This window comes from Lepus europaeus, chromosome 5, assembly GCF_033115175.1.
Source record: "Lepus europaeus isolate LE1 chromosome 5, mLepTim1.pri, whole genome shotgun sequence".
In the NCBI taxonomy this organism is placed as follows: domain Eukaryota; kingdom Metazoa; phylum Chordata; class Mammalia; order Lagomorpha; family Leporidae; genus Lepus; species Lepus europaeus.
Genome location: NC_084831.1, coordinates 14,770,147 through 14,795,527, shown reverse-complemented (window position 1 = coordinate 14,795,527; position 25,381 = coordinate 14,770,147). Strand labels below are relative to the sequence as shown.

The 25,381-nt window shown below is 41.6% G+C and overlaps 1 protein-coding gene across 11 annotated transcripts in view; it reads left to right on the top strand.

Moving 5' to 3' along the window:
* Window positions 1–25,381, top strand: part of EIF4G3 (eukaryotic translation initiation factor 4 gamma 3) — a 366,352-nt gene that overhangs the window by 183,372 nt on the left and 157,599 nt on the right. For 8 of the 11 annotated variants that reach the window (XM_062190568.1, XM_062190571.1, XM_062190569.1 and 5 more), the window contains 5 exons: window positions 1,018–1,050; window positions 1,226–1,405; window positions 1,981–2,095; window positions 14,858–14,955; window positions 17,530–17,652. In XM_062190568.1, the coding sequence (XP_062046552.1) occupies window positions 1,018–1,050; window positions 1,226–1,405; window positions 1,981–2,095; window positions 14,858–14,955; window positions 17,530–17,652 (549 nt within the window). The remainder of the gene's footprint in view (window positions 1–1,017; window positions 1,051–1,225; window positions 1,406–1,980; window positions 2,096–14,857; window positions 14,956–17,529; window positions 17,653–25,381) is intronic. The other 3 variants (XM_062190570.1, XM_062190574.1, XM_062190577.1) reach the window with 1 other exon arrangement.

The window sequence follows — 25,381 nt, the reverse complement described above, 5'->3', positions numbered from 1 at the left end:
GAGTTGGTCATCCCAACTGTTGTTGTGCCACCAAGTAGATATTTCCTTTGAAGCTGATAAACTTGTGGCTACTATTGGAAGATTTGCCACTGAATTAATTTATTTTCAATTAAATATGATTCAATTCTTTGATTCTGTGTGTGCTTGAATTCTCAATTGGGGGTTTTCATTCTGATATTCCTTTCTTCTCCTATTATTACCAAGTAGAAAGATATTTCTGTTGAGCTGCATGCTAAGTCCGACCCCTTCCTACTGATCTGTAAGCTTTTCCATTGGCTTTCTTTCTGTTTCCTGCTGCTTTCTTGCTTCATTATTGAAGGGAGGATTCAGACCCATCCAGGTAACAAACTACTGGTTCTGCATGGCCTCTTTATTACCCTGTCCTCTTGTCATTACAGTGCAACAGATTGATTGCTGATGGCTAGATACATTCATTTTGGAAATTTACAATTTCTATATTGCTTCAAGGCTTTAAAGCCTGCAGTGAGAACCATAAATAACTATAGGTACTGGTTGCCATTTGAGACATTTGAGCTCTGCTCATTCTAAACTATAGTTAGGTTTGTCGAGATTCTCCACTTTCATTGCACACTGTTCAAGAAAGCAAAAGTGGGTTCTGTTTAATATGGAGTTGTGCCACCTTTTCGGGGGGGGGGGGGGGAGTCTGAGTCCAGCATGTGACAACCCTACAGGTGGTTTAATTTGATTTGACCTTGATGGCCTATGATGGAAATTGTTATATTCAGTGAGATTCCTTGTTCTTTAAATATTTTGCTAATGAATTCAGTGGTGGTTTCTTAGAGAACTATTTTTAATTTTTAACAAGTTGATAATGAACCACCAATTTTTAATGAAAAAGTTGATGCTTTTATACAGTAAAATAACTGTTACAGATATATCCACTACCCCTTTTGTTGTATCTTATTATACATTGTAAAATGAATAATTAAGGTATACAGGACTTTTTATTTTAAAATATCTGAGGCTTAAAAGTTGAGACAGCCCTTTTATTTTCAGATGAGTGACATTATTGATCGAACTGGACCCAAGGTGAAGTACTTTTTATGAGCCTACCCATAGACAATTTTGTTCTTTTTTCTTGTATGTATATATTCCTAAATAAGGTTGATCAGATGCTTATTAGTGGTAAAAAGATTAAGTTCAAGACAGCAGAGTTTTTATGTTCGTCTTTATTAAATTTTTTTTCTCTCTCTTCCTTTCCCAGTTTTTCCAGAGGCCTCAGATACAGCCTCCTAGAGCTACCATCCCGAATAGTAGTCCTTCCATTCGCCCTGGTGCACAGACACCCACCGCAGTGTATCAGGCCAATCAGCACATCATGATGGTTAACCATCTGCCCATGCCGTACCCAGTTCCCCAGGGTCCTCAGTACTGTATCCCACAGGTAGAGTATCTCTTCGGACTGGGTTACCCAGGAACAGAGTGGGAATCAACTCTGATTTTCATAAGATGGAGCAGGAAGGGTGGGAGATGCCATTGGATTTTTGGTGATGTGGAATTCTTTTGTCGGTTGCTAGTCCAGCTGTTTTGTCATTTCCCATAATATTGTAAGGAGATAATTTATATCTCTTTATTTAAGATTTTCTAGAATGATGGAGAAATTGTTTTTAATCTCATAGCTTTTCCCCATCCCTTCCCTAAAACCAGCTGCTCTAAAGTGACTCATTAATTAGGCTATTACGGTGATGTTGTTTAAAGTTATTGAAAGCTACCAGCCTGAAACCATTCTACAGTGAGCTGCTGCCTGGCTGGGCAGCAGACTGCTGGACGGCTTTGCTTGAGGAGCACCTTTCTCTCTATCCTCATTGCTTCTGGATGGCAAGCAGGCACCTTGAATGTGTCCAGCAGTTTGCCTTTACATTATTAGACGATTCTTTTGCACACACACAGAGAACCAAATGTTTCCATAGTAAATTATCTTCATTTTACCTATAAACGTCTGTACTTTCTCTTTTCTAGTACCGTCATAGTGGCCCTCCTTATGTCGGGCCCCCGCAGCAGTATCCAGTTCAGCCGCCGGGGCCAGGTCCTTTCTATCCCGGACCAGGACCTGGGGACTTCCCCAGTGCTTATGGTAAGTTGGAAAAGTCAAGCATTTTCTGCTGGCCTGTGATGTTTATTTCATTTTGATGTTTGTTGGGTCAGTTTAGTGGTAGGAAGAATTTTTAAATAAACACTGAAAACAGTTCTGTCTTGAAAGCTAGTGTTTTAAGAAAAGAATGCTATATAAACAAGTTGATTAATGGCACCTTCTGATAGAGATGGTAATTCTAATGGCAAGAACCTGTATGTCAGCATTCTGACATATTCTACCAGCTCACTACTACCTAGTAGTCATACATATCATTTACCTCCCTTCCATTATTTCTTTTCTCCAAGCATTTACCTTACCTCTTAGAAATTTTGTTAATAATAATTTTCCACTCTAATGTGATGTTTATTATTATTCAATGTTATATTCCCAGTACCCAAAACAATGACCAGCAGGCACTTAGAGGATATTCATAGAATGACTCACTATAACTCAATGAACCAATGCTTTTTTATGGGAAAGTTTTAAAGAATAGTTCAAATGAAAATCCTTTGAAAAATTAAAAATATTTTTAATGTAGATAAAGATATAAGAGCTAATACTGAACTATGACGTAGTGAAAATTACATTTTGCAACAAAATTTTACTGAATGCTGCACTTGTTTAGTTCCTTAGAAAGTGAATTATAAATGATTAAAAAAATCGGTTGGTTGGCCGACGCCACAGCTCACTATGCTAATCCTCCGCCTGCGGCACCGGCACCCCAGGTTCTAGGCCCGGTTGGGGCACCGGATTCTATCCCGGTTGCTCCTCTTCCAGGCCAGCTCTCTGCTGTGGCCCAGGAATGCAGTGGAGGATGGCCCAGGTCCTTGGGCCCTGCACCCACACGGGAGACCAGGAGGAAGCACCTGGCTCTTGGCTTCGGCGCAGTGCTCCAGCCGTAGCAGCCACAAGGAGGGTGAACCAACAGAAAAAGGAAGACCTTTCTCTTTCTCTCTCTCTCTCTCTCTCTCACTGTCTAACTCTGCCTGTCAAAAAAAAAACCCAAATCCCCGGTTGCCCCTCTTCCAGGCCAGCTCTCTGCTGTGGCCAGGGAGTGCAGTGGAGGATGGCCCAAGTGCTTGGGCCCTGCACCCCATGGGAGACCAGGAGAAGCACCTGGCTCCTGCCATCGGAACAGCGCGGTGCGCCGGCCGTAGCGTGCTACCGCGGCGGCCATTGGAGGGTGAACCAACGGCAAAAAGGAAGACCTTTCTCTCTGTCTCCCTCTACTGTCCACTCTGCCTGTCAAAAAAAAAAAAAACAAAACCCAAATCAGTTGGTAATAGCAAATGAAGCTTTAAGACTCAGTGATCTCTTTCACTATCAACGAAGCACAGGCATAGTAAAATTTTAACTAGTTTAGGATACTGATCTATCCATTAACCAGTTTCCTAACATTGAGATTTAATGGTTCAGATAACAATCTCTCTCTTTTTTTAAAGATTTATTTGAAAGGTAGAGTGACAGAGAGAGGGAGGGAGAGACAGAAAGGAGTCTTCCATCTGCTCGTTCACTCCCCAGATGGCCACAGTGGCCAGAGATGGAGCCTGGAGCCAGGAGCCAGGAGCTTCTTCTGGATTTCTTACATGGATGGGTTCAGGAGCCCAAGCACTTGGGCCATCCCCTGCTCCTTTACCAGGCATGTTAGCAGGGAGCTGGATCAGAAGTGGAGCAGCCAGGGCTCGAACTGGTGCCCATATGATATGCTGGCATTACAGGCAGCAGCTTTACCCACTGTGCTGTAACTCCCACCACTAGTAAAATTATTTATTTATGTATTGGAAAAGCAGAGAGAGAGACAGAGATATCATCCATAAGGTAGTTCACTCCCCAAGTGACCTCAACAGCTAAGAGAGAGACAGAGATATCATCCATCTGGTAATTCACTCCCCAAAGGACTCCAACAGCTCTGAAGCCAGGAGCCAGAAATTCATCTGCGTCTCCCTTATGGATGGCAGGTGCCCAAATACTTGTTTACTTAGGCGTAGCAGCAGGGAGCTGCATTGAAAGTGCAGCAGCTGGGACTCCAACCAGCACTCATATGGGATGCGGGCGTTGCAGGCAGACACTCAAACTCTCGCACCAAAACATGGGCCCCAGTAACATTACTTTGCAGTGTAACATTGGCTACTATATTGTCCAGATCTTTTTCTAGATTACTGTCTAATTCTACTATGTAGTTTTTTGAAAAAGATTGTAAAATGAGACTCTTAATGAGAATAAACAGGCTAAGATTGGCAATATTGATCTTAAATTACATATTGCAAAGAAAATGCAATTGTATCTTTTAAGTAACAAAATTTTTAAAGGCATCCCACTGAACTATAGTCTGCTATTTACTTAGAGATCATGGAAATTACTTTTTGATTTGTTTTTTTTTTTTTTTAAAGATTTATTTATTTGAAGAGTTACACAGAGAGAGGAGAGGCCGAGAGAGAGAGAGAGAGAGAGAGAGGTCTTTTATCTGCTGGTTCACTCCCCAATTGGCTGCAACAGCCAGAGCTGTGCCAAACCGAAGCCAGAAGCCAGGAGATTCTTCCGGGTCTCCCATGTGGGTGCAGGGGCCCAAGGATTTGGGCCATCTTCTACTGCTTTCCCAGGCCATACCAGAAAGCTAGATTGGAAGTGGAGCAGCCAGGACTCGAACTGGCGCCCATATGGGTTGCCAGCGCTTTAGGCCAGGGTGTTAACCTACTGTGCCACAGCACTGGCCCCCACTTTTTGCTTTAGAATGTGTCATCATCCCCAGTAAATTATTTTTTTTTAAGATTTATTTATTTATTTTAAAGGCAAAGATATAGAGAGGCAGAGGCAGAGAGACCTTCCATCACTGGCTCACTCCCCAAATGATAGCAGCTGGGACTGGTCAGATCCAAAGCCAGCAGAAAGGAGCTTCCTTCTGGTCTCCCACATGGGAGCAAAAACCCAAGCACTTGGGCCATCTTCCGCTGCTTTCCCAGGAGTATTAGCAGGGAGCTGGATTGGAAGTGGAACAACCAGGGCTCAAAGCAGTGCCCATAAGGTGATTTTACTTGCTGTGCCACAGCACCACTCCCCCTGTAAATTCCTTTCTTTTTTTTTTTTTTTTTAATATTTATTTATTTATTTGAAAGAGTTACACAGAGAGAAAAGGAGAGGCAGAGAAAGAAAGACAGGTCTTCCATCAAATGACCCAAATGACCACAACAGCCAGAGCTGAGCCGATCCAAAGCCAGGAGCCAGGAGATTCTTCCAGGTCTCCCACGTGGGTGCAGGGACCCAAGGACTTGGGCCATCTTCCACTGCCTTTCCAGGCCACAACAGAGAGCTGGATTGGAAGTGGATTAGCCAGGACTTAAACCGGCACCCATATGAGACGTGGGCACCTCAGGTGGCGGCTTTAACCGGCTATGCCACAGCTCTGGCCCCTATACTAGCTATTTTTAATACTAGAAAAAATGATCTTAGAATAATTTATTTCATTAGGAAAATAACCAATTTAATGGTAAAAATTCAAATTAAAATGAGTCATTTTCTGGCCGGCGCCATGGCTCACTTGGTTAATCCTCCGCCTGTGGCGCCAGCATCCCATATGGACACCAGTTCTAGTCCCAGTTGCTCCTCTTCGAGTCCAGCTCTCAGGGAAGACAGTAGAGGATGGCCCAAGTGCTTGGGCGCCTGCACCCGCGCCAGAGACCAGGAAGATGTACCTGGCTCCTGGCTTCAGATAGGCATAGCTCTGGCCATGGCGGCCATTTTGGGGGGTGAACCAACGGAAGGAAGACCTTTCTCTCTCTCTCTCTCTCTCTCTCACTCTCACTCTCACTGTCTAACTCTATCTGTCAAAAAAAAAAAAAAAAAGTCATTTTCAAATAATCTCTCTCCCTTCCTTACCCTTTAAAGAAATAATATTTAACAGTAAATGATTTCCCATTTATATATAAACAACCTTTTAAACTATTTTCATTTACTTAGAAGGCAGAGCAACACACACACACACACAGAGTGAGCACACCAGGGTATCTGCCATCTGTCTATTGGTTCACTCCCCAAGTGCCAGGAATAACTAGGGCTGGACCAGGCCAAAGCCAGGAACCTGGAGTTCGTTTCAGGTCTCCCACATGGATGGCAGGGTCCCCAGCACTTAAGCCATCATCTGCTTCCTCCCAGATGCGTAGCAGAAAGCTGAATAGAAGATGGAAGTACGGGGCCGGGGCTGTGGCACAGTGGGATAATGCCCTGGCCTGAACCACCGGCATCCCATGTGGGTGCCGGTTCAAGACCCAGTTTTTCCACTTCTGATCGACCTCTCTGCTGTGGCTTGGGAAAGCAGTGGAGGATGGCCCAAGTCCTTGGGCCCCTGCACCCACGTGGGGGACCTGGAAGAAGCTCCTGGCTCCTGGCTTCAGATCAGCCCAGCTCCGGCCATTGTGGCCAATTGGGGAGTGAACCAGTGGATGGAAGACCTCTCTCTCTCTCTCTCCCTCCCTCCCTCCCTATCTCTCCCTTCTCTCTCACTGTCCACTCTGCCTGTCAAAAAAATAAAAAAATAAAAAATAAAGGAAAAATGGAGACACCGAGACTCTTTACTGGCAGGTATCCCAATCAGCTGCTTGACTCAGTAATCAGCCTTTATCTCTAATGGTTACATACTATTTGTAATATTCTAATATTTCCTGTCCTGTCCTCTCCCATTTTACTGTATGTTCATGGACAGTCATTTGGGCAAATATTTTAGCTTTAAAGTTTGTTACTGGTTAATATATTTTTATCAGAATTTATCTTTGGACAACTGTCCTGGTCTTACAATCCAGAAGGCCTAAACATTCCCTTTCCTGTCTCCTTCTCTTGGAATCTCCCCTTCTCTTTACTTTCTCCTTCCTGGTCTTCATTTCTTTGAGCCTGATGCATCTTCTTTTCTCTGCCAGCTAAGCTTCCTAATCTGGGCTCAGGTTACAGGTGAGGTTGCGGAGGGGATTGTAGTTCTGGTTTCTAGTGCAGGAGATCTCTTTTCTGCATCCTCTTGTGGCACTGGCAATGTGTGAATCCTGAGACACGTTCCTTCTTTGTGTGCCGCTGGAGTTTGTGTGTTGGATGATCTCACTTCCCGAGTGTTTGCTGTGCATCTGCAGCTCTGCAGCTCACTCCTGCACACAAGCACGACCATTTTTTTTTTAATTTTTTTTAAACTTTTATTTAATGAATATAAATTTCCAGTGTACGGCTTATGGATTACAATGGCTTCCCCCTCCCATAACTTCCCTCCCACCTGCAACCCTCCCCTCTCTCGCTCCCTCTCCCCTTCCATTCACATCAAGATTCATTTTCAATTCTCTTTATATACAGAAGATCAATTTAGTATAAAGATTTCAACAGTTTGCACCCACATAGAAACACAAAGTGAAACATACTGTTTGAGTACTAGTTATAGCATTAAATCACAATGTACAGCACATTAAGGACAGAGATCCCACATGAGGAGCAAGTGCACAGTGACTCCTGTTGTTGACCCAACAAATTGACAATCTAGTTTATGGCGCCAGTAACCACCCTAGGCTGTCGTCATGAGTTGCCAAGGCTATGTAAGCCTTCCAAGTTTGCCGACTCTGATCGTATTTAGACAAGGTCATAAAAGACAGAGTAAGGATAGTAACCAATGATCCTAAGAGTGGCATTTACCAGGTTTGAACAATTATACAGCATTAAGTGGGGAAGAGGACCATCAGTACACACAGGTTGGGAGTAGAGCCGTTGGTGGTAGAGTAGAGGTTATGATTACAAAGGAATGAGGCCCAAGTGCGCTAGACAGGGTCTAGAACAAAGGACAGAGTCATTATTAGAGGAGCTAAGAAAGGTGCTGTCTAAGCTACAGTTAAGTTTTCTGATTGAGAGGCAAATAGAACCTGATAGAAGGGGCTTGATAATAATCTGTTGGGCTTTAGGCCTTGTGGGTTAAGAGGCCCAGACCTATCTATCTCTTCACATAGGGTATATCCTAAGGGAGGTGTGAACCTCCTAGGGGAAGGCACTCTGTTGACTTTCATTACTTGGCTGGCCTGGGAGGAGAGCTGGCCAGGTAAAGGCAGGTGGCATCTCTAACAAGAAATTTACACTACCATTTCATATCTGTACCCACTTTGACCTTGAATAATGTCTCTAAAAGAGTATTCTCACCTTCTCTGAAGTTCTGATACCAAGATTATGGAATTCTGCTGGTAGAGTATAATTCTTCCAGGTTTCTACAGTTTTGTGGAAAAACAACTAATGTTATTTGCTCAGCTGTTCATTTTTCTTCCCATCAGTGTCTCTTATACTCTTTTATATATGTTATATAGAAAAATACCTGATGAAGACTGAAATTGCTCCAGGCCAATCCTAGGGGTTAATGGGCTATGATAGAAAAATTAGACTTGAGCGCAAAGCTATGTCATTGATGGTTGTAATAATGTTGGTAAAAAAGAAAAATAAGGCCGGCGCCGCAGCTCACTAGGCTAATCCTCCGCCTTGCGGTGCCGGCACACCGGGTTCTAGTCCCGGTCAGGGCACCGATCCTGTCCCGGTTGCCCCTTTTCCAGACCAGCTCTCTGCTGTGGCCAGGGAGTGCAGTGGAGGATGGCCCAAGTTCTTGGGCCCTGCACCCCATGGGAGACCAGGATAAGCACCTGGCTCCTGCCATCGGATCAGTGTGGTGCGCCGGCCGCAGCGCACCTACTGCGGCGGCCATTGGAGGGTGAACCAACGGCAAAAGGAAGACCTTTCTCTCTGTCTCTCTCTCACTATCCACTCTGCCTGTCAAAAATTAAAAAAAAAAAAAAGAAAAAAGAAAAGAAAAATAAAGATGGAGGGGCTGACACTGTGGTGTAGAGGGTAAAGCCTCTGCCTGCTGGGCCAGGATCCCAGTTGGGCGCCAGTTTGAGTCCCAGCTACTTTACTTCCGATCCAGCTCTCTGCTGAGGCCTGGGAAAGCAGTAGAAGATGGTCCAAGTCCTTGGGCCCCTGTACCCGTGTGGGAGACCTGGAAGAAGCTCCTGGCTCCTGGCTTCATATTGTACAAACTCCAGCCATTGCAGCCACTTGGAAAGTGAACCAATGGATGGGATTGAAGACCTCTCTCTCTTTCTCTCTTTCTGCCTCTCTGTAACTCTGCCTTTCAAATAAATAAATAAATCTGTAAAAGAAGATGGAGACATTGAAGTGGTAAGAGGTCCTGCTCCCTTGCTTCAAACTCCAGTGCACTCCCCTGTCTTCCCCACCATAGTGTTTCTCCCTCTCCAGGTGTCTCTTTTCCACTTTTCCCTGAGTGTCTTGGAACTTGGGCTCCTTACTCAACTCATGAAAGTCAGAGAGTAGTCATTCCTCCTGTGGTGCGTGGTGGGAGACTCTGATATCCAGGTTGAGTTTGACTGTAGGGCCTGTATTTGCTGATGTGGTTGTGCACTGGCACTGTTACTATTCTGGCGACAATATGTTGTCGGATTCATTGATTTTTCTGTGCCACTGTGATGTTTATCATTCTTACTATGGAAAGGCTCTGAAACATTATTTAGAGGACCTACAATGTGTAAGACGTTGTGCTGTACATATTTTGTGGAATGCACATGTTAAGATATTCTTCTTGCCTTTCAAGAACTTAGAGTACGTCTCTTTGGTATTTGTGTGTGGTTTTACCTAAGAAGAAATTTAAATATTGGCTACAGGGGCTGGTGCTGTGGTGTAGTGGGTAAAGTTGCTGCCACCTGTGGTGCTGGCATCCCATATGGGTGCCAGTCCAAGTCCTGGCTGCTCTACTTCAGGCTATATAGTCTGTGTTACAACTATCAACTTGGCCATTGTGGGGTAAAAGCAGCAATATACAATATCAAAATTATAGTATGTTGATGTCTTTCAGTAGACCTTTTTGTACAAAGCCCAGGGCTGCATTTGGTGCTTGGATTGCTGTTGATAGACCCCTGATACATACAAACCTGCCGCATTCCATGCCCAGGAAAGGGAGGTCCAAGGACGTTAAGTAACTTGATAAGTGGTATGCAAAATTTCTTAATATGTTTAATAGAATTTAAAAAGTTCTTAAATGTCTCTGACTGTGTAAGATGTCAAATCAGTGTGTAAAAGAAAAGTTTGTTTGGTGAGGCAGATTTCTTTTGCTGTTGGAATCACAATTAAAGATTTAATGTGTTTCTTTTTATTTATTTATTTATTTTGACAGGCAGAGTGGATAGTGAGAGAGAGACAGAGAGAAAGGTCTTCCTTTTTGCCCTTGGTTCACCCTCCAATGGCTGCTGTGGCCGGCACATCGTGCTGATTCGAAGCCAGGAGCCAGGTGCTTCTCCTGGTCTCCCATGGGGGTGCAGGGCCCAAGGACTTGGGCCATCCTCCATTGCCTTCCCGAGCCATAGCAGAGAGCTGGCCTGGAAGAGGGGCAACCGGGATAGAATCCGGTGCCCCAACCGGGACTAGAACCCGGTGTGCCTGTGCCGCAAGGTGGAGGATTAGCCTGTTAAGCCACGGCGCCAGCCTGTGTTTCTTTTTACCTTTAAGAATGCAATCAAGGTTTACTTACTTATTTGAAAAGTAGAGTTACAGAAAGGGAGAGGCAGAGTCAGAGCAAGAAGAGGTCTTCCATCTACTGGTTCACTCCCCAAATGGCCACAAAATTCTAAGGCTGGGCCAGACCAGAGCCAGGAGCTTCCTCTGGGTTTTCCACGTGGGTGCAGGGGCCCAAGGCTTGGGCCATCTTCCACTGCTTTCCCAGGCACATTATCAGGGAGCTGGATCAGAAGTGGAGCAGCTGGGATTTGAGCTGGTACCCATATGGGATACTTCAGTGTTGCAGGTGGCAGCTTAACCCACTATGCCACAGCAGTGGCCTCAAAAATATAATTTGAGATGCATGGAGACAGAGTCAACTCTCATCTGTTGCCTCTTCTCTCCAAATACCCACAGTGCAACCTCCTCCTCTACCATTCCTGCCGCTGAGTCCTGGAGCCTGTAGCTTACTCCAAGTTTCTCACACAAGTGGCAGGGATCCAACTACTTGAGTCATCACCTGCTGCCTCCCATGTGTGTATTAGCAGGAAGCTAGAATGGGGAGTGGAGCTGGGATTCCAACTCAGCCACTGCAGTATGGGGTGGGTGATTCCCAAACTGTGCTGTGCCCACCCTGCTAATGTCTTACTAATTGTGTATCGATGATCCTCTTTTGCCAGCAGCCGTTGTTGGATGTGTGTGATACACCAACTTATTCCTCGTCATGTTGACTCAAAATATTTCATAAGAAGTCTGACTCTTTTTAAGAAATGGTTTACCTTTTTCATCTTATTTCACTAGCTTGAAGTTACTGTAAAGTGAGCAGGTTATGTTACTTGTCTAGAAGCCTTTGAAATAAATTTTAGGATTTGGTTTCTGTGTATAGAAAATAATGACACAATGGAGTAGTATAGACTCTCATTTGATCTCTGCTCTGAGAATTGTTTAAACACTGCTACAGGATGGCTAAGAGTGTTTGGTATTTTTATATTGGACTTATTGAAGACATGCCTTTTCCTTAGATGTTTTCCAAATCTGATTCCCTAAGCCTGCAGAGTTCTGATACTGCAAACCATAACTGCTCCCAAGAAATTTCCACTTGAAAATGTAATGGTGGGTATGTTGATGATGAGAAGAATAGAGCCAACGCTTTTGTTTTTGTTTTAAGATATACTTATTTATTTGAAAGAGTAACACAGAGAGAGGAGGAGAGGCAGAGAGAGAGAGGTCTTCCATCCGCTGGTTCACTCCCCAGATGGCCGCAATGGCCGGAGCTATGCCAATCTGAAGCCAGGCGCTTCTTCCAGATCTCCCACATGGGTGCAGGGGCCCAAGGACTTGGGCCATCTTCCACTGCTTTCCCAGGCCATAGCCAGGAGCTGGATCGGAAGTGGAGCAGCCGGGACTAGAACTGGCATCTATATGGGATGACGTGGTGCTTCAGGCCAGCTGTGCCACCGCGCCAGCACCAAGGCTACACTTTTTAAAAAAAGATTTATTTTTATTTATTTGAAAGACAGAGTTACTTCACTCCCCAAATGACCACAACGGTCAGAGCTGAGCTGATCCGAAGCCAAGAGCTTCTTCTGGGTCTCCCACATGGGTGCAGGGGCCCAAGGACTTGGGCCATCTTTTCCTGCTTTCCCAGGCCATAGCAGAGAGCTGAATCAGAAGTGGAGCAGCTGGTACTCAAACCATCACCCATGTGGGATGCCAGCACTGCAGGCTAGGGCTTTAACCCACTGTGTCCCAGCACCAGCCCTGAGCCAACACTGACTGCTTATTTAGAACCAAGATTTTTGCCAGTATTAATCCAATAAGTATCAGGTTTTTAATTTTGTCAATATTTCAATAACATTTATTTTTGAAGTTACAGTAAGTAGTGTTTATTACTCAATGTAAGCCCTTATAGGTGTCCTATATGCAGGTAAGAGGTTGTAATAGATTATTAACTACCTTGATATAAATTTTTTCTTGTTGCTGTGAGTCAGTTATTCCTGCTCTTCATGAATACCAATTGTTCTGTTGGGCTCCATATTTCTGGCACCTATTAAGACTATTAACTCTAGCAATTCTCTTCTCACTTTTTTGTCACTGTTTTTCTATCCTCTGCGGGCTTAGTCCCATTGGTTCACTTTTTTAATCCAGAACTTTAGGAACGACTGTCTGCCCTCCCTGTCTTCATTTTCTTCTTTTACTGTTGAGCCCATCCAGAGCAGGCTTCATAGCTACCACCTCTACCCAGACAACTTGTATCAACGTCACCAGTGATTTCTACTTTGACAAATCTCAGTTAACTTCTCAGCACTATTTGTCATAACTAAGCACTTCCGCTCATTCTAGAAGTGTTTTTAAATAATATTTTAATTCCAGTTTTACCCAAATTTTAAATATTTGTAAATGTATTTGAAAGAGTTACACAAAAAGAAGGAGAGACAGGGAGAGATCTTCCATCCGCTGATTCACTCCCCGTGTGGCCAGGAACCAGGAGCTTCTTCCAGGTCTCCCACGTGGGTGACAAGACCAAACATTTGGGCTGTCTTCCTCTGCTTTTCCCAGGACATTAGTAAGAAGCTGGATCAGAAATGGAACAGCTGGGACACAAACCGGAACCCATATGGGATGCCAGCATTGCAGGCAGTGGCTTTATTCGCTGTGCCACAATGCTACCCCTAGAAATATTTGTTTCACTTTAACCATTGCCTTAGTTTTCATCTTCCTCTCCTTTGCTAGGTTTTCCTCATTTCTGCAGCCTCTAACAAACATAGAATGTGCCAGGATTGAAAGCTTCAGCTTGTTTTCTTGTGCTTGTTACCCCAGCTATCCATCTCATGGTTTCAATGTGGTTCATCTGCTGATTCTAAAATGGTTACCTCTAGCTCAAATTTATACTATACCTCCAGGTTTGTGTCTGTTTCTCCTTGCTTGATAGCTAATTAGGTGGCTTAATAAGCATCTTAAACTTTGTAAGTCCAAAATGGAACCCTTTGATTTGTCTACCCTAAACTCTTAGTCCAGTTTTTCTCAATTAATAGCAACTCCATTCTTCCACTTAAAACAAGTTTAAAGAAAAAAAAAAAACAACTCTTTTTTTTTGCACTGACATTCAATTTGTCAATAAATCTCTAGGCTCTGCCTTCCAATATCTTATTTCCTTCTCTTTACCTCTACTCACTCTGGTATGATAGTAACTGTAAAAGTTTTGAATGTTAAAAAGCATTTATTGGGAGTATAAAGGATAGGGGTAAGAAGATAATTTCAGGCAGATGGGCCATATAATGAAAGGCATGAACCAAAAAACGTTTGGTATATTTGAAGGATAGGCGTAAGAGTATTGCTAGAGTGAAGGCATGTTGTTAAAAAATGGTAGAAAATGTAGTTAGGGTCCTGGATTCTTGGTGTCTGGACTATTTTCTTTAGGCTGCTTATCTGCAGCTTTTTATCCATTTCAACATTAGGACATTTTCCATCTTGGCTTTTCTTTTTAAAGATTTACTTATTTCAAATGCAGAATGAGAGAGAGAGAGCACACGAGTGCATGCTCTTCCATCCACCCACTGGGTCATCCTCAGGTGCCCACAAGACTCAGGGCTGGGCCATGTTGAAACCAGGAGTTGGGACTTCATCTGGGTCTCCCACATGGGTGCCAGCGACCCTAGTATTTGGGCCATCATCTGCTGCCTTCCCAAGCAGGTTAACAGGAAGCTGGGTTGGAAGCAAAGTAGCCAGCACTAGAACTCCAATACAGGATGCAGGCCAGCTTTGCTTAACCTGCAGTGCCATGACTCCCACCCCGTTGATTGTTAATATTAGCAAGTTATGTCAGTAGTTTCTATAAACAAAAGAATCAGACCACTTCCACCCCCAGGAAGCTCAGGAATATTCTTAATGTGCCCCTGGCCGACTATTCTTACAAACCCTTGAGAATCACTTTTCGAAGTGGTAGACCCCAGAGTAAGACTTTTTTTAATGTGCTTTAAGTCACATTATAGCATGATTTGTGTTCAGAAAGGTAATTCTTGTGGGAATCTGTAGGAGTTGGTGGATATTTATTTGTATTCATATCGAATGTTTATACATTTTTCAAGACATTATAAATGTTGGGAGTCGTTTCTTCACTGCTGTGGTAGGTGGTGGGGAGCTCGTGACAACGAATTCTTCATCTTTTTTTTAGGGGATTGTGCAGAGACACAGTGCCATTGATAATCCTGAGTTTGACAAAATAACTGTTTCCTTTCTTTTTTTCTAATTCTTTAGGAACACCTTTTTATCCAAGTCAACCAGTCTATCAGTCAGCACCTATTATTGTGCCTACACAGCAACAGCCCCCTCCAGCCAAGAGAGAGAAAAAAACGGTAAGACATTTCTATTAATTTTTCATAATTTAAATTTGAAAGTCTGTTATCAAATATATCTATCCAGTTGTTACTCATCTCAGTTCACAAATGCCTGTGCCATTTTTACTCCTCCCTCGTGTCTTGACCACTTGACCTGGAGGATTTGTATGGGCATATAATTAGAAGCTGTACCTACCATCTGCTGAATATCAGCTCCCACTGCTCACTGAGCTAGATGTGCTACATGACAACATGTGCTCTGGCTTTAGAATTGAGAATAAGGGTGTAGTGCACTAAGGTATCATTTAGTGCAAGGAATTTGAGCTCCGTCTCACATCCTGGCTGTTCTTTAACACTAGTCTCATTAGCTCTCTATTCAAGTATGGAATGACAGAAGGGGAAGCAGATCCAATATATTAAGGACAGAAAGAAAACTCTTTCCTGTGGAGTGTATTTAAGAAACATTAGAATTTTAATCTAATTTGTGTTTTTTTTTTTTTTTTTTTTGTATTTTTGGCAGGCAGAGTGGACAGTGAGAGAGAGAGACAGAGAGAAAGGTCTTCCCTCTGCCGTTGGTTCACCCTCCAATGGCTGCCACGGTAGCGCGCTGCGGCCGGCACACCGCGCTGCTCCGATGGCAGGAGCCACGTGCTTCTCCTGGTCTCCCCTGGGGTGCAGAGCCCAAACACTTGGGCCATCCTCCACCGCACTCCCTGGCCACAGCAGAGAGCTGGCCTGGAAGAGGGGCAACCGGGACAGGATCGGTGCCCCAACCGGGACCAGAACCCGGCGTGCCGGCGCCGCAAGGCGGAGGATTAGCCTGTTGAACCACGGCGCCGGCCTAATCTAATTTGTTTTTAATAATTATAGGAACTTGCTTCTGACTTATAAGGCAGGCCTAAGAAATTAGATGGCAGAAATATAAAATTCGAAGTATAGAACATTTTATAGAAGAATGGCTTGCAATTCTCTTAGCTGTCATAACACACAAAATGGGAGATGTTTGTAATCAAGAGAGACTTTCCCATTCACCCAGGTAAGATAGGCCAAATGATGTTACAGTACTATTCTTGCAGGATTTTAATTACAATTAATGAGGTTCAAATGTTTGCTGCTCTATTATGAGAAGAACATGTGTTATAAGTCATAATAAACAGGACACTGTAGTTGAGAACCTATGTTTTCGAAATTTGAGTCAGTGTGCTAGAAGTTGGATGTGAACAGAACCTTTAGAATACACAAAAATGAGAAAAAGAGATAATGAAATTTAAAATAATAATAAATGTTACTGAAGATGAACAGAACAAATGAATTAAAGCAATACTTAAAACTGTGATAGAAATTAGTTTCTATACCTGAAAAAAAGTTGATATTAGAAAAAAAAATTTTTTTTCAATTTGTGAGGCAGAGAGTCATAGAACAAGCTCCTATCTGCTGGTTCACTCCCTAAATGCCCTCAATGTCAAAGGAGAAGCCAGGAACCAGAAACTCAATCCAGGTCTCCCACGAGGTGGCAGGGACTCTGTTACTAGAGCCATCTCCACTGCCGCCGGGGGTGGGGTGGGTGTGGAGGGCGCGCATGAGCAGAAGGCTGAGAGCAGTCGCCTCACTCCTGAGCTGGCCTGACTCCTAGGCTGAGCACCGTCTGATGGTGGAAATCTATCGAAGAAGCTTCCAGATTCAGATGGCTTTTATTAGTGAATTTCTTGAAATTCTTAAGCCAGTTTTACCTTAATTAAGCTATGGCAGTAGTGAATAGCAGCATTATTGTTTTGTACTATTCTAGCAGGGAATGCGTAGACCAAGTTACTCTTTCTTTATTATAGCACCATCCCCACTGACATCTATAAGCAGAGATAACTTTAAGAAATTAAAATAAAGATAGTCATATGCACTTATGTATCATCCCCTGCTCTCCCCTCCCTCCTTCGCTTACCGGCACATCTTGATGCCCTTTCCCTGTGGATCCATACAGATTTGCCTATTTTTTCCCACTGGCTATTTGGTATTTAATTTGTTGGGATGAAAGATGATTTTGTAACTATTCTGGTCTATAAAAGTCTTTAGGATGTTCTTGTGTTTTTTCTAGGAATAACACTACTGCAGCAAATCTCCTTACGTAGATAAATACTGTTATCTGCAGGGTAAATTCCTATTCCAAAGTCACAGAATATGTACAGCTTTGATTGTGTCTCAGAAAACCATTTAGGGCATTTAAAATTTTATTTTACACACTAACTTACACATATTAAAACTATTTTATGAACCTTGTTTTATGTTAAGCATTGAAAATAAAATCAATTTATTTGATAGTGCCTAAAAAATAAGCCTGAATACTTTTCCTTTTTGACCTGGAAATTTAGCCAAGTAGGTCCTATTTTAGCTTGTTATTCTAATTAGTTCATGTCAAAGCTAATGGCCTAAATTTCTTTGAATGACCCCCATATGGTTCTGTGATTGAAATTAAGTTAAATGTGATTATCAACTTTAATATTTGACATGTTTCCCAGTTTACCTTTAACGCATCATATGCCTGTAAATCTACTACATGGACATACACTTGTACAGATGGCATTTTATTTAACCTTGTAGATAAGAATTCGGGATCCAAACCAGGGAGGTAAAGACATAACAGAGGAGATTATGTCTGGAGGTGGCAGCAGAAACCCCACTCCACCCATAGGGAGACCGACATCCACACCCACTCCTCCTCAGGTAAGCCAGAGTGAGCAGGGATGGGTGGCAGTGTTACTCGTTCACTAACCTCTATGGAATTCTTTTTTCTTTAGCCACTTTCTGTACTTCCCATTTCCATCAGTTGTCTCATAGCCTCGAATATCTAAATGGTTTTTAAACCGATGTGTTATTTCTCTTTGCAAATTGTTATAGCCCCAAATTTTTATTGGTGACATTTTTATGTATTGTCTTCGCATTCAGAGCACAGCTGCTGCCACTCTTCTTAATGAACTCTTACTCTTGCATGATACCAAAAGGAGCTGCATCCCCATGGAAACTCCATCATTAAATGAGTATTTTATGTTTTCACTATGGGACCTTAGAAATTTAATGCTGCACACTATGTTAATGCAAACAGTAAGGTTGAGAATTTAAACATTTTTACCAGACAATTTAGCTTGAGATGATTGCCTTTGTTATTCAGAGCCTGTTTGGATGTATAGCAGGTATACTTTTCACCATTTAGGACTATATAAATGAACTCCCTGAGTGAGTGAACATTGTTTAATTATTCATAAGAGTCATTAGTAAATTCTGTCAGGTACTTTCTTTGTTCCTGATGAAGTATCTGGTTATCATGGTTTCAGGAGTTCATATTCTTGTTTTTAGAAATCAGCGCATGTGAGGGAAGAGCTAGATTTTAGGAAATTATACAGAGAAAGAGTTTTAAATTTTTGGTAAATGATTCACAGATGATTAATTTTCAGATCTTAAAAAGTTATGCACAGTCAGAGTCCAGCATATAAAAACAACTAAAAGCAAAATTCTTAAGGAATAGAGAGCTGCTTATTTTCCCTTACGGCTGGATGGTGGTAGATTCCTCAGAGCTTAGTTTATAAACAAATGTTATGGATAATTCAAATAGAAGGCATTTCAGAATAATAGACTATTGACCTGATTTTAGTAGTATAGGCTGAAAAAAAAAAGTTCTTAAATATTGTGATCACAAATAACTGGCTGAATTTAGGAAGTTCCCTGAAAATTTGAGGAGTAAGACTAAAATTTGGTGCTTTGTTGTAATGTGATGGTAATGTGATGGAAGTGATGGTAGTCTCTGGCTGATATTTCTCTCTATCTGGGTGAGTATAGTATGCAGCAATCTAGATGTGTGAGTTGTAAGTCATATTAATGATTGTGATGTTTTTTCACCATTCCACATTATTTCCCCAAAGACATTCCCAGTTTGCATGATTAAGATGGCCTTATATTTAGTCTCATCCAAGGAATCAAACATGGGATAAGCAGAATTTCCAAAATGAAATTGTCTACTTACGTACTCTTTTAGAGAGGGTGTACTAGCGCAGAAGTTTGAGATTAGTTCTTCAGGGATATCAAATCTTAGTGTATATTTTCAAAACTTAGTTAAAATATTATTACTCTGAAGTCTTAAGGTTGACAACTCTTGGTTGATTTGTGTGTAGATTCTCAGCTTGAACATTTGTGTGTCTTTTGCATTTCAGTTCTCTTTGAGGTTGGTTTGTTTTTCTTTATTCTTCTAACCTTGCCCTTGCCCCCTCTGGTTATCCCTCTGTCCTCAGCCACAGAAATCCCTTTGCTGTGTTACCTTTCTCTAGGGACCCTGGACCTGCATATATATGTCTTTTTAATCCTAAAGCATGTTGAATATACACTTTAAACCGATAAAGGCCATCAATCATAAGTGTATTGTTGGTAGTTCTTTTTGAGAAGTATAGTATTTAATATGAAGCATGCTTTTTCTATTAGGTGATTTACATTTAAATTCATACACACTACTTGTTGTCTTTCCAAATGTATGAACTTCATGGAATGAACAGATTGCTTTTCAACAGAGATATTTACTGGGAGTATTTCATTTTCCCTTTAAAAATACACAGTAGCCTAAATATGATGGCATCTGACATTTGACCATATTTTCTGGAAGATCATAGAAAGTAATGCACATAGAGAGTGGGACAGAGCATCCTGGTTCAGAATATTACTGCCTGGTTGATATATTGTATAAAAATGTTGATCCAGTATTCCAGAACAAGCTTAGAAACTTTTGTTGTATAGAACTGCAAGTTTTAAATGTTGGTAACTAAATTCCATTAACAAATAGCGTTATGCCAGCCAAAGAAAGCCCATTAGATTTAGCCTACTAACCACTCATTTGCGGTTTTAGCTTAATTATAGATAAATCTTGAACCACATTCAGTTTAGAAGATTGCAGGTATGATAGCCGTCTGCATCAGAATTTAGGGCAGAAGAGTAACTACTGTAGTGGTTTTTTTCCTGGCAGAGCACCTGCCTTGTTCCCAATACAGCTGCATGTGCCGTGGAAAGCAAAGCTTTTCTCTATCACTGAGGGAAAGGTCCCAGTTTCCTTCAGGGAGACAGAGAACCAATTACTAATGTCTGACTGGTCCTCCTGTGCAGGACAGAGTCATGAAAACATAGAAGTGATTAAGCAGGGTCGAATTGCAACACAACTAAAAAGTCAGGTCACGGAGAACCATTAATGCCAGTACAATTGGAATAGTACGAGTGAGAGATGCAAAGTTTTTCCTTGGAGTTAGACATTTAGCTTCCAAGCCCTACTTCACTGCTTAGTTTTGTAACATAAGCTAGATTCCTTTTGCCTAGAGCCTTAGCTTCCATATTTAAAGACTGAAACCTAGGTTCTGTCATTTTGGCGTCGCAGGTTAAGCCATTGTCTGCAGTGCTGGTATCCCAGATGAGTGCCACTTCAAAAATAAAACCATATAGTGTGATTGTGAGACTTAAATGAAATAAAATACTTTAAATTGCTTAATCCTAGGGCTTGGTGCTTAGCAAGCATTCAATACATGTTACCTGTTATTAATATTATAATTCTTATTTCTAGAGACACAGAGAGTGACTGTAAAAGTCTGGGAAGGAGTCACAGCAGAGATGTCGTTTGATCTGAGTTCCCAGATTGCTGTTTACCAAATGGGAAGAGAGAGAAGGTTATTCCAGGCAGAGGAACAGTGTGTACAAAAGTGGGAAGTAGGTGAAGGGAGGCTATTGTTGCATTACAGGTGACAAATTAGTAAATCAGTTGCAAAAAGAGGAAGCTAGTTAGAAAGATGTTTTGCCATTGGTTACTATCTTGATAAGGATTATGAAAAGAATGACCACATATAATTCACCATCTGAGTTGGGGCAGTTTTGGACATGAACGGCAGTAGCATGCAATGCCATTAGTCATTATCCTGGCACAACAGGCATAAACCAGTACTGTGCAGGTGAATAAGGATGAATGGCTCCCCTTACGTGTGAGAAGAGGAAAGAGTCAGGGGTGGCTCTTCAGACTTTAAATGCCTACTGTCATAGGAAACCATGACAAAGAGTATCCATGGAGAAGTGTGAAGGGGTGAAGGGAACATAATGAGTTTGAACGTGGCAAGAGTTATGCTGTTGGGTGTTTTGTTTTGTTTTGTTTTGTTTTAAATTTGGTCTCAAGGTCTCACCCTCTAAAGTGACCACAATCCTGGATGGCCACCCTCTATGAGAGCCTCACTTGGGAGAAAGTTAGGTTTGGATGTATTGCTCAGGTCAGACACGATGAGAGCATGGAACCAAAGTACATACATTAGAAAAAGTTGCTTTCAGAGCCCATAAAGGTTAGAGGTGCTCATGGGAGACCAGTGGGTAGACTGGCGGCAGCAGGAAGTTCAACTAGGTAGGGATAAGGAGGGATGGGGAGTGATGGGAAAGAGCGAGCACCTCCAAGGCTGTGGCTGCATTAAAGGCCTGTGGCATCCCACAGGCTTTCCCATGGGGCTGTAGATTGGCAAAGAAAACACTTGTGAAGGTGGAGTTTATTTACTTCTGTCTGGTGTTAAGCAGTACATCTTGTCATGAGCAATAGCTGTGGGGTTTGTTGGGTTTTGGGTTAGTAGATGAGGACTGAGTGGCCTGTATCACAAGCAGACGTGCAGGGAAGACAAGATGGACTGGGTATGGCTGGGTTTCATATAACTTAACGTCAGGCCTGTGAGTGAATGCTGAGGCAGCAATTATACTCAATAATTTTGTGACACATGTTAAGCATTAATTGATGGAAACTAAATATATGTAAGGGGAATGGAGTGGAGATACAGATTTTTCTGCTGTTGCTTTTTCTCTCAAGAGAAGTAGACAGAATTTGATGCTCTCCTTCTTCATAAATTTTAAAATTATCTGTGGAAAAACTCCTGGAGACTTTGTCTCGCATTTGTAGAAAGCAGGCCTGTGTCTATCTGTGCCCACACAGACAGCCAGAGTGGATAGCTGTGGGTTTGTGGGTGGACAGCGTAGGTGCTAGGATGATGATTGCTGGCTTCAGTCTGCCACCTGGATGTGGGGTCAGGGTGGTAATCCTTCTAAACCCCTGCTGCTGCTTTGCCTGTGAAATGAAGAGCTGTACTACACCATCTCACTTCCTAAATAGAGTAGAGAGAGAAGTGGAGATTTTGTTACTGTGCCCCCATCCATGAAATGGTTCAGCTCTTGATTCTGTCAGAAAGGTACAAGAAACGTTCTTGTATTCAAGAAATGTGCTAGCTTCCTGACAGTGTTTATTCACCTTGTAGAATGAAAATAAATACCTGATGCTATGTAGCGAAAATTTTGTGCTTCTAAAGGGCCGGGTTGTGATGTATCAGAGTCACTTAATTTTTCTTTATGGACTGCATAACATGCTTTCTCTCCCTACTCTGTTTTTTCACCTGTTTTTAGAATTCCTCTTATAGTGAAGTAAAGTTACAACTTGGAAGAGAGTCTTACTCCACAGGGCATAGGTGCAGAGAAAAGGTTGGAACCTGTTGAGAGCAGATACAGCTTCTCCAATCAGCAAGTTATGCCACCTTTTGAAGAGCTAATTATGAATATATATATATATATATATATATACACACACACACACACATATATATAAAACTAATTATAAACATTTATATATAAAGCTGGTTATAAATATATATGTATACACACATTTAGGAACCTTATATACTGGTACTATTTCTTATTAGTTCATTTATTTCATGATTTAGCAATTACAGATTCCTAAAGTTAGGTGGTAATATTCATATCATAGTAGATACGTTCAAATAGGTTCCTGCATAAAGAGTATAAAGGAAATACCAATGCAGTGTTTTCAGATTTCATTTTTTCATCTGAGTCATGGGTACTGATATTCTACCTTGAAGCATATAGGTATGCTATTCGTTCTAGTGGTAATTGCAATAAAGATAGTGATTATAGAATTAAACCATATCTTACTTTATTTTTAGTGATACAATTTATCTTTAGTATCTTCTCTTGACCTGAAATGCTACTTTTCAATAGTATGGAAAGCTGTATAGAATTTAAGTAGGTATCTGAGCTGGGTGAGTTCTCTGAGAACTTTTAAATGTGATGTCATGATGAACATGAATTTGGGGGCCGGTGTAGTGACGTAGAGGGTGAAGCCTCTGTCTGCAATGCTGACATCTCGTATGGGCGCCGGTTCGAGTCCTGGCTGCTCCACTTCTGATCCAGCTCCCTGCTATGGCCTGGGGAAACAATAGAGCATGGCCCAAGTCCTTGGGCCCCTGCACCCATGTGGGTGGCTCCTGGCTCCTGGCTCCTGGCTCCTGGCTTCGGGTTGGGCCAGCTCCGTCCGTTGCAGCCATTTGGGGAGTGAACCAGCAGATGGACGACCTCTCTCTGCCTCTGCCTCTCTGTAACTCTGCCTTTCAAATAAATAAATCTTTAAAAAAAAAAAAGAAGAAGAAGAAGAGGGAGAAGAAAGAAAATGAATTTGTATCCAGACAATCAGAAGTCCCTACTTAGAGTTGCAGAGCAGGGTCATTTGATTTATCAGCTCTGTCTCAAACAGGGTTTGTTTTAAAATCATAATTTCTAAAAATAAGTCTGTGATTTCCTTGCTTCATTGCCTGTTAAAATTTCTTCCTGAAGCAAGGAAGAAAAGAAAATCTGATCCAAGCCTATTTTTGAAATATGTGCCTTCTTCTAGAAGCCAATGGAAAAAGTATGTTTTAAGGTGTTTTGGTAGACTCAGTTTAATTAGTAAAGGAAATGTATCCTTTATACTAAAATTATATTTTTTCACAGTTCTTCATCAAATTATGTGAAAGCTTTTGCTTTTTTCATGGTGTGATTTTTACCTTAGGTGCTGTAATTGAAATCTGAATTAAGTGTGAATTGGATTGTTGCATGTATAAGAATTCCTGTTCCTTACCACTTACTGCCAGTCAGACATGGAACAGTAGTGTTGGAACGTGTGAGCATCAATAATTGTGATGTTTATAGTTATAAGGAAACACAGAAAATGTCTTAAGAGATCACAAGAAACTGTCAGGTTCAATCTTCTATCTATTATTTAAAACATTTCTAAAATTGAAATGACTTTGTGTACAGATATATGTACCATGCCCGTAATTGTTTTGAGTCTTTATATTTATAAGGAATATTTTTTAGCGATTATGCACGAATGTTCATGTTTTTCTGTAGATAAGGTATATTTTAATTTTTAATAGCTTCAAGGTGTTCCCTTATTTGGATATACCATAGTTTATTTAATTGAGGAGTAGTCACATTATTTTCTATCTGTCACTAACATTAGGAATGCTGTGATAAACTTTGTGTGCTCATTTTTGGGTTCCTGTCTTATTTCTTCCCTCCAGAAACATTCCACTTAATCTACTGCCAGCAGTATAAGAGAATATTCTTTTCTCTGCATAATTGCTTATCTGACAGATTTTTTTAAATAAAAGCTTGTTAAACATTTACTTATTGATTTGTAAATACACAGATTTTTATGTTAACTGATCATTGTGTATGTAAGAACTTTCTCTGTCTTTTGTATATATTCCTTTTGGGGCAATAATTTTTGTTTTAACTTAAAATAAGAATTTTTTTACCTGCTAAAGAAACCTTCTTGACGTATGTGTTACATCGTATTTTCTCCTGCTATAATAGAATGCCACAAACTCGGTAATTTAGAAACAGTAGATATTTATTTGGCTCTCAGTTCTGGAGAGTGGGAAGTCCAAGAGAATAACAAACCCACTCTTACAATAACAAAATTACTCCTGTTACAACATTAATTAATTAATGAAGGGTAGACCTAATCACCTCTTATTAGGCCCTGCCCTCCTAATACTGTTGCATCGGAGCATATGAGCTTTGGGAACACAGTCAAACCTTAGCAATATGTTAACTTTTTTGTTCATTTGATTGCGTCTTAACATAGAAGTTTTAAAATTTTTATAGTCATAAATGTTTGTGTTTTCCTAAGTAATTTGGGCTTATACTTTTGAAAGACTTGCCATCCAATAAAATAAAACTATTCACAAATATTTTCTTTTTCTTTTTTTTCAAAGTTGATTTATTTTATTTGAAAAACAGAATTAGAAAGAGAAAGGGAGAGACAGAGAAAGAAAGAGATCTCCCATGCACTGGTTCACTTCCCAAATGGCCACATCAGCTATTACTGGGCCAGGCCTGAAGCCAGGAGCCAGGAGCAAGCGCTTGGACCATCTTCTGCTGCTTTCCCAGGCTCATTAGCTGGAAACTGGATTGTAAGTGGAGCCACTGGCACTTGAACCAGCACCCATATGAGATGCTGGTGCTGCAGGCAATGGTCTAACCTGCCTGGCCCCACAAATATTTTCTTCTTGTACTTCCATGGTTGGTTTCACCTTTATCTTTGATTGTTCCAAATGGCTTTGATCTTGTCAGT